We start from the raw sequence: 9,696 nt of genomic DNA, 5'->3' as shown, positions 1-9,696 counted from the left end.
CTTTGCCCGGGGGTTAAGCCTATTATATCCTTGAGACACTCGGGGATCATGCCCGATTCTCTCACAAATGCCTTTATTCCCCGTTCGCCTTGGGGTGATTCATTGTTTTTTTCTAAGGTTTTATCCTTATCTACGAGAATGAACCTGTACAATAATCTGTTAATAATGATTTATAAGTCTTTCAACAAACTAACATTTTGCTCCCCGTTCATCTTGGCGTAGCTTCTTGTTTTTTACCGGGTTGTCTCCCGTTAATTGTTTTTGCCCAAGGTCGTCTCCTTGTCCTTGTTTTAGAGGGTTGCCTCCCTATTCTTGTTTTTGCCTAAGGTTTTCTCTTTGTCCTCGTTTTTGCCCAAAGTTTTCTCCTTGTCCTCGTTTTTGCCCAAGGTTTTCTCCTTGTCCTTGTTTTAAAGGGTTGTCTCCCTATTCTTGTTTTTGCCCAAGGTTTTCTCCTTGTTTCCTAGGTGAATCTTCTTGTTTTTTACCGGGTTGTCTCCCGTTAATTGTTTTTACCCAAGGTTTTCTCCTTGTCTTCGGTGGTGACATATCCGGGGGTGACATACTCAGTTCTTTCTTTGACATATCCGGGAGTGATATACCCAGTTCTTCTTTCAAATATCCGAGGGTGATATACCCGTTTCTTCTTTCAAATATCCGGGGGTGATATACCCGGTTCTTCTATCAAATATGCGGGGGTAATATAGCCGGTTCTTTTATCAAATATCCGGGGGTGATATACCCGATTCTTTTATCAAATATCCGGGGGTGATATACCCGGTTCTTTTATCAAATATTCAGGGGTGATATACCCGGTTCTTCATTGAATCTCGCTTGACAAACTAAGCTTTAACCTGCAGAATAATCTACTACCATGATATATGAATCTTTCAATAGATTAACCTTTGCTCACCTTTTGCCTCGAGGTAGCTCCTTGTTTTTGTTTAAGGTTTTCTCCTTGTCCTGTCTACCAAAGAGTAATTGTCAAAGGGGGTCCTCGGGGGACCGAGGACACTCCGATGCTTAAATCAGCATTACTCTTTATTCAAATCAAATTTATTATTGAAAGACAATCAAATAATAAAAGCATAAATAAACCAAACTCTAGGCGTACTACTGACAGTACTTCTTCAAATGCTCTGCGTTCCTTCTTGCTATTTCCTGTCACTGCTACACCCGATCCCAGAAGTAGTCTTCCTTGTTTTTATCTTCTTTTTGTCCCGGATGTCTCGTGCTATCTATCGCCTCTAGAACATCAACCTCATTGATGAACTCTTGTACCTTGCTCATCAATTCCTGTAGATTGCTCGGTGGTTTTCGCGCCATCTTCCTCATCACCGGCTCTTTGGTCAAGAGCCCATGATAAATTGCCGAGTATATCAAGTCATCTGAGGGTTCTTCAATTTCTGTCTTCTCTAGGTTGAACCGAGTTATGAATTGCTTCAGGGTTTCATCACCGCGCTGCTTCAGAGTCAGCAAATAAGACGGTGGTTTCTTCCGGATCCGTGAAGTCATAAACTGAGTTAAGAATACCCGGCCTAGATCTTCAAATTTGTCGACTGAGCCCGGGGGCAGCTTCCTAAACCATTTCCGGGCACTTCCTGATAAAGTGAGGGGGAAGGCCCTGCAAGCCACCTCATCTGGGATATCAAGGAGGCGCACATGTGACCGAAAATCTTCCAAGTGTTCGACTGGATCTCCGACCCCATTATAACTCATCATAGGAGGAGCCTTGAATTTTTCAGGCAATCGGTATTCCTCCACACGTGGGGAAAAAGGTGAACCGGTTCCCTGCAATATCTTCTCCACGAAGGTGTCCTTCCTTCTATTCTTCCGCTCCATCTCCAGGTTAGTGAACCTCTTGTCAAATTCTGCCATCCTTCGGTTGAGCTCGTCATCTCTATCTTGGGTACCACTGATTTTGCTATCATTCACCCGACTTTCCTCCTTTCGGCTTGCATGCTGCTTGAACTTGTCTTCTTGGTGTCCTCGTCTTGGCTGATTATGAGTGCTAACACGGCTGTTGTACTCTTCTTCGTCCTGCCTACCACGGGTTTCCTTGCGATGAGACAGCTTTGATACTCGTAGACGAAGTTCTGCATTTTGCCGTGTCAGGGTTTCGCTTTGCGCTGCCATTGCTGCAAAGCGTTCAGGATCTCTCATTTCCGGTTGACGGGGAGGTATGTTGTGTTGAATTGGTCCTTGCTGAACTATGGGATCAACAGAGTTAATACTGATAACTGGATCTATCGAGTCAGTCTGGCTGGCGTGGTTGACCGGTTTCGGATTAGGCTGGACCAATGGACCAACATGGTTGGCTATTTCCGTTCGCGTGGCCACCATGGCAAAATTTTTTCTTCCTTTTTGCTTTTCTTTTTTATCCGGGATAGAGTATCCCCAAAATGTAATAATTTGGAATAAGAATTACCTTATTCTCACAACCAACAAAAACCAATTTTGGAATTTAAACTAGAATAGCCTATTCTTAATCTAGAATAAGAATATAAGCTTAAACTAGGATAACCTATTCCTAAACCAGAATAAGAATATGGACTTAAATCAGGATAAGCTATTCCTAAACCAGAATAAGAATATAAATTTAAATCAGGATAAGCTATTCCAAAACCAAAACAGGAATATAAATTGAATAAGAAAAACCTGTTGCCAAACGCCAATTTTCTTCTCCAAATTCCTCCAACGTACTGCCCTTCACGTTTTTCTTTTTTCTTCTTTTTTTTTTTTTTTTTCTTTCCTTCGCAGTACCCTTTTTTTTTCTTCTTTTTTTTCCTTTCTTGCGCTGCTGCGCAGCACCCTTTTCTTCTTTCTTTTCTTTTTTCTTTTCCTTTTCTCTCTCCTGCGGCAAGCACCTTCTCCTTCTCTTCTTCCTTTCCTTTTTTCTTTCTTTTTCACAGGCCTCCCAGCACAGTAGCACGCCGTTTATACTCCATGCCTAAGGTGCGTTGACGGTGGTGACAGAACGGATCTATCATGGGCTAGGGGAGAATGGCTCTGTCGCAGGTTTGCAGGTATGCGGGTCTCCGACCGGCATTGGACCTCCAGCGAACGGCAGTGCGGTTTGAAGGCTCGGCTGGTCTTGCTGCGCGCTGGGTCAGCGACCTGAACTTTGGGTCTCCGGTCGTGATGGGTCAGTGACAGTGGGACAGATCGGCGACGCAGGGAGCGGCGGTCGTAAGTGCGAGTTTGGAGGTTTCAGCAGTGGAGCATCGACGATTTGAGGCTCCGTAGGTCCGGCGATCTGCAACTGTATGGAGCTACGGCAATGAACGGCAACCAGCAACTTCGAGGAGTCGCGGGTCTCTAGGTTCGGAGCTTCGGTGATGAACGGCGAACAGCAACTTTGAAAACTTTGAAAATCTGCGGGTCCAGCGGTGAACGGCAGGTCCGGAGTGACTGTCGTGGGCTGATCGTTTGGGCTTCTGTGAACGTGGATTTGAGATACGGATCTGTCCAGATTTGCTAGGGACAACGCAAATCGGAGAGTACTTCCGGTGGATTGTCGCTGGAATGCGTGCTCGCACCGTGATGAATTTTTTTTTTTTTTAATGAGAAACGAACTAATCGTTCCCACAGACGGCGCCAAACTGTTAGAACAGTTTTCAACACGGTGGATGCGCTTTCTTCGGGGTCTTCAATACGTCGTCGTGCACTCCAAATCACTACAAAAAAGACAATATTGTCAAGGGGGTCCCCGGGGAACCGGGGACACTCCGATGCCAAAGTCAGAAAATTCTTAAGAGAAATATGGTATTTCGGCGCACAATAATTAAATACGCTCAATCATATGTGTGATTATATTTCAGGATTCAAGATGTTTTAGTACCTTGTGTAGGGGCCTATTTATAGGCTTGGCCTGTAGAAGTAGACTTGGACTGAATCTTCTTATTTGAATTAGTTTGAGAGTCTAGAGTTGAGATAGAACTCAACAGCTATCATATAAAGATAAACCTTCAACAGATGTAGAGATAATCTTGAGTAGTCATCTTGTAGAGATAAGTAGGACGTCTTTATTCCAATATTATCCTAATTGGAATATAAGACTTTATTAAATAGTCTTTGCTATTTAATTAATTTCTTCATGGGCCTATCTTTGGCCATTGGGCCCAGAATTTGGTGGGCTTGTAGTGTGAATTTATTCCCAACAGTTACCCCCCAATTCCCTTAGCCAAGGTACTTGGGTAATGGGAATTTAGTCAAAGCCTTCTAGCGGCTTGTTGTTTGACCTTATCCGAGACTCGTGTCTCCCTAGTGAATGTGCTTTGAGCTCGTCAGTTAGAGCTCCTCAGCTTTGTCTTTGGCATCGCCTGAGTTCCTGGGAGCACCCCCAGCTCTATCCTTTGCCCGGGGTTAAACCCGTCCTAGTTCCGAGATACCTTTGTTCCCCATTCGCCTTAGGGTGATTTCTTGTTTTTGTCCAAAGTTTTCTCCTTGTCTCCTTGTTGCCGCGAGTACCCCCCAACTCTTTCCTTTGCTCGGGGGTTAAGCCTATTATATCCTTGAGACACCCGGGGATCATGCCCGATTCTCTCACAAATGCCTTTATTCCCCGTTCGCCTTGGGGTGATTCATTGTTTTTTTCTAAGGTTTTATCCTTGTCTACGAGAATGAACCTGTACAATAATCTGTTAACAATGATTTATAAGTCTTTCAACAGACTAACCTTTTGCTCCCCGCTCATCATGCCGTTGCTCCTTGTTTTTTACCGGGTTGTCTCCCGTTAATTGTTTTTGCCCAAGGTCGTCTCCTTGTCCTTGTTTTAGAGGGTTGCCTCCCTATTCTTGTTTTTGCCTAAGGTTTTCTCTTTGTCCTCGTTTTTGCCCAAAGTTTTCTCATTGTCCTCGTTTTTGCCCAAGGTTTTCTCCTTGTCCTTGTTTTGAGGGTGAAAAAAAAAAAAATTAAAATCTTTGGGGTTGCCAAAGATGTAAGTGGCGGAGCCACTGAATTTTGAGGGTGAATTTCTTTTTCTTTTTTTAAGGGTTAAACACTCCATACCCCCTTATGGTTTTTCAACTTTATTTATTTTTTTTTTTTCTCTTGTGGTTTCATTTTTATCACAGGAAGTCCTTGTGGTTTTGATAAGTGACCAAATTAGTCAATCCATTAGTTGACCGTTAGGACTAACACGTGGACCAATCAAACGTCGACACGTGGTACATATTTAATTTTAAAAAAATGTACTTAGAAAAAAAAAATGGAAAAAATTGGGAGTGGCCGAAACCACCCCCAACCACCGTTGGGGGTGATTTCGGCCACCCCCTAGGGCTCCATGGGGGTGGCTCGGCCGCCCCCAGTGGGTACTGGGGGTGGTTTCGGCCACCCCCAAATGACCGAGCCACCCCCAATTTTTTTCCTTTTTTTTTTTTAAAAAAAAAACTTTAAATACATTTTTTATTTAATTTTTTTTTATAAAAAAATTTAAATATGTGCCATGTGTCGACATTTGATTGGTCCACGTGTCAGTTCTAATGATCAACTAACAGATGAACTAATTTGGTCACTTATCAAAACCACATAAACTTTCTGTGATAAAAATAAAACCACAAAAAAAAAAAATAAAGTTATAAAACTCTAAAAAGATATAAAGTATTTAACCATTTTTTTAAATCTTTGGAGTTGCCAAAGATGTACGTTGCTCTGCCACTGCTGACATGAGACAGGTATTGCCCCCGAGAAATGCTCAAAAGACCACATTTTCACCATCAACGTGTACATGGTAATAATATTAAAATGAAAAAAAATCAGTTTCTCTCTCCTCTGTCGGTTTCCTATGAGAAGAAACCAGGCTTGTTAACCCAAGCTGGGTTGATCAGCCTTTTTATTAAAAAATTGCTGCAAGGCTCCATATGAATGCTATCGATGGGTAAGTACATAAAGAATTTATATCAGCCCAATTAAAATTAAAAAAATCAATGGACGAGGTATGTGATCGCAAGGGCGACTAGTAGAAGGATGTAGGCGATGCCTTGATCTATCGCGGAGCCTGGATTAAAGAAAAAGAACATTAGTAATTGTCTTTTGGTAAAAATACAAAAAATTAAGCATACAAATTAATCTCTTACAAATTAAGCATACAACTCTTTTACTCTGTAGGAGATTAATTATATATTACCATGGCTGGATATTGCAGGAGAAGGAGATTACGTGGATATTGGGGATTTGCTTTGGGAGTCAAAGTGGTGCACATTCCACGAAATTACGTGGGAACTTACGTGAACATCTAGCCTACGTATCACTCTTAATAGACTTGCCACCTTCTTTGCTTACGTGGTCATCAACAAAACCAGCCAAAATAACCACGTAAATGTTGAAGAAAATCCAAGATTAAAATTAATATTAAAAGGAATCAAGAAATATTCTTGATTGATTAGTAGATGAGGAGAGGGATGATGAGTAATATTGTTCTAGCATTTATATCGGAGAGATTTTCACCATCAAGTCTACTAGTCACCTCTTCTTTTCTTTTTTTTTTCTTTTTTTTTAATAAAAAGGCTGATCAACCCAGGTTGGGTTAACCAGCCTGGTTTATTCTCTTAGGAAATCGACAGAGGAGAGAGAAATGAATTGTTTTCATTTTAATATTATTGCTCACGTAGACTTTGATGGTGAAAATGTGATCTTTTGATTGCATTCTAGCCTTTCTCATTGCACCCCCACCTCCAGCTATAGCCGGTCCTCCCCTCCAGCTATAGCCACTTGTTATAGATAGCCTATAAGAAAAGTCCAAGTCCCTTCCCCCTCCTCCATTACATATTCTCCCCTCCTTCAACCCCCTCTCCCCAAAAGAAAAATCCACTGAAGAAATTAAGGAATCATGGATAGGAAGCAGGAAGATATGCAATTTCTTGGCCTCTTTGGTATCTTCCAAGAGGCGTACAAGATCATTTTCTCATGGAGGAAGAAGTTGTTCACCCAGATCACCCTCACCTTAATCCTCCCTCTATCTTTCATCAACTTGGCTCACACAGAAATATCCAAGCTCCTCTTCCCAAACATCAATCACAACCAAATATCCTCTGATGAAGCCACTCCTAAATACAACCAGCTCTCAGACTTCTCCATAACCTTTTGGCTCTTCGAGGCTGCATACTTAACCTTCGCCCTCATCTTCTCCCTCCTCTCCATCGCCGCCGTGGTTTACACCATTGCATGTAGTTACACCGGCCGTGAAGTAACCTTCGAGAAGGTTATGAGCGTCGTCCCCAAGATCTGGAAGCGGCTTATGCTCACCTGCCTCTCTACTTTCGCCGCCGTCTTCGCTTACACCATAGTGGCAGTAATTTTGACGTTGATCTTCATTGCAGTGGTATATTTCTTTGTGTCAACCAATTTCGTTGTTCCCGTGCTTATTGTTCTGGGGATCTTGTTCGCTGCGGGGTTTGTTTACATGGTCATTGTTTTGCAATTGGCGAACGTTGCGACTGTGTTGGAAGACGCACATGGGTTTCATGCGCTGTCGAAGAGCAAGGCACTGATAAAGGGAAAGATGGGGCTGTCAACGATTATAGTTTTGATGTTCAACATCTCTGGTTGGCTCATACAAGTGGCATTTCAGAAACACGTTGTTGACGGCGGTGAGTCACTGGGTTTGGTCAACAGGGTTGCCATTGGGATTATATGTTTGTTGTTGCTTTTAAAGTTGAATCTCTTCGGGCTTGCGATTCAGACGGTGCTCTATCTCGTTTGCAAATCCTACCACCATGAAAATATCGACAAGTCGGCGCTTTCGGATCACCTTGAAGCTTATCCAGGAGGATATGTTCCTTTGAAGACCAAGGATGTTCAGTTTGTGGAATTTAATGTTTGATTAATATTGATCATAAATGTTTTTGGGTGTTGTACTTTTTTAATTACTTAATTTACTTGCATCGATTCCGTATATAATAAGCCAGTTTTTAGATCAATAATATTGTTTGCTTATTGGGTTTGGTGTACTACTGTTTGTTTGTTTTTGTTTTTTTGTTTTTTTTGAAAAGATATCAAATATCATTAATTTAGAATAGCTTCAACAATTACAATATCACAGACACACTAAGGGTAGTCCTCTCTCCATAACCTCTCCTCACTAAATGAAAGAGCCAATTTTGCAAGCCTCCTATGGGCTGCCTCATTGGCCGTGCGTTTCACACGTCCAGCTTTCCATCTATGAACTTGCTGTAAAAGAAGTTTTGCATCATTTATCAATGGCCCATACCTCCCCCAAGAGCACTACTCCTCCTTGCACAATGCTTGGACCACTTCAAGTGAATCACCTTCCAATAAAACCTCATTAAAACCCACACATACCTCCGCCATTTTCCAAGCTGCCAAAGCTTCAGTAGTGGTAGGATCAGTTATATATTGCCTTGAGGCCACAAATGCAGCAAGCAAATGTTCATTATGATCACGAGCAATAATTCCCAACCCCATCTTCTGCCCCTCTTTATCAATTGCAGGATCCCAATTGAGCTTAATCACACCATAGGGAGGTTTTTTCCAACTCTGTCTCACAGGATTAGGTGAAGAAATTCTATGCTCACGTCTGCCCAACTCAGCTGCCTTAAATGCATCCACTTGCTCCTGTGCCAGCCGAAAAATCACTGAAGGAGCCTGAAAATCACCTTCAAAAACCCATTTGTTCCTACACAGCCAGAAGAGTCATGCTATCACAGACACTACTTGCATTTGATCACTCTCCATCCGCCAACTCAGCATATCCAAAACATTTGCAAACGTATCTTCCATCGATGAGAATTTATGGATGGGCTTCAAACACTCCATCCACACATCACTGACGTAAGGCAATTCCACAAAATATGCCCAACAGTCTCACTAGCCAGACCACATATTGGGCATACACTACAAAAACAAAAAAAAAAAAAAAAAAAAATTTACTGGAGATTTCTGACGTTTTATGGTGTCCGGCGCGTCAGAAATTTTTTCTGCCATGCCGTTTCTCATGCGTGTAAATTGTCAAAAACATAGGTATCAGAAAAAAGTTTTTCCTAACGCGTCAGTGGATAAAACGTCAGAAAATTATAATGTTTTATTGTATGATACGTCAAAAATATTTTCTGACATGACAAATAGTAGCACGTCAAAAAATTCTGACGTAGTACTAGTGCCACGTTAGAAAATTTAGTCTTTTTTTTTAATTATTATTTGTTTGTTGAATTTACGATTGCTTTTTTGTTTGCACCTTTCAATGTGTTTGATGTTGTTTGATCTTGAATTTTTGGTCAAGAAATTTGCTCCACTGCTTTGGGCATTGAATGATTGGCAGCCACAACATGGGTCATCGAGAAAGCTTTTCTGCCACTTCCCTTCTTTCTCAGCTAATTCTATTTCACTTTTCACTTCGTCTTTGACAGCCAAGAGGCCTTTCATCTCCTTTTTCAAAATGTTAAGGTTTGACTGGAATTTGACAGTGTCGTTGATCTTAGAATAGATAGAGCCACAGAGAACCTGTCCAATTGCTACCACTACTTCACCCACAACCGCAGCCAGCACTTCCATGCCTACCATTTTGCTGTGAGCTTAAAAAATGTACTACCAAAGAACTGCAGAAGAACACTAAAGTGTACGTTCAATAAAAAGAAGAATTCACTCCAAAAATTCTATTTACTCCCTCAATTAAAAAGAAAACGGAAGAGCTCTTGTATATATACCTGTGAGGAGCTCTTGTAGGGGCTAGAAACGGAGGGA

The 9,696-nt window shown here is 41.7% G+C and overlaps 1 protein-coding gene across 1 annotated transcript; it reads left to right on the top strand.

The window, feature by feature from the left end:
• Positions 1–6,826: 6,826 nt before the first annotated feature.
• LOC132183960 (uncharacterized) lies at positions 6,827–7,819 on the top strand. Its single transcript, XM_059597440.1, has one exon. The coding sequence runs from the start codon at positions 6,827–6,829 to the stop codon at positions 7,817–7,819; it is 993 nt and encodes a 330-aa protein (XP_059453423.1).
• The last annotated feature ends 1,877 nt before the right edge of the window (positions 7,820–9,696 follow it).

Source organism: Corylus avellana, chromosome ca6 (genome assembly GCF_901000735.1).
Source record: "Corylus avellana chromosome ca6, CavTom2PMs-1.0".
Lineage (NCBI taxonomy): Eukaryota > Viridiplantae > Streptophyta > Magnoliopsida > Fagales > Betulaceae > Corylus > Corylus avellana.
Note: the sequence above shows the minus strand (reverse complement) of the source record. Positions and strands in the feature narration are given on the sequence as shown.

Excerpts from the sequence above, each read along its gene's own strand:
- LOC132183960 (XM_059597440.1), top strand. The coding sequence starts at position 6,827 with ATGGATAGGAAGCAGGAAGATATGCAATTTCTTGGCCTCTTTGGTATC.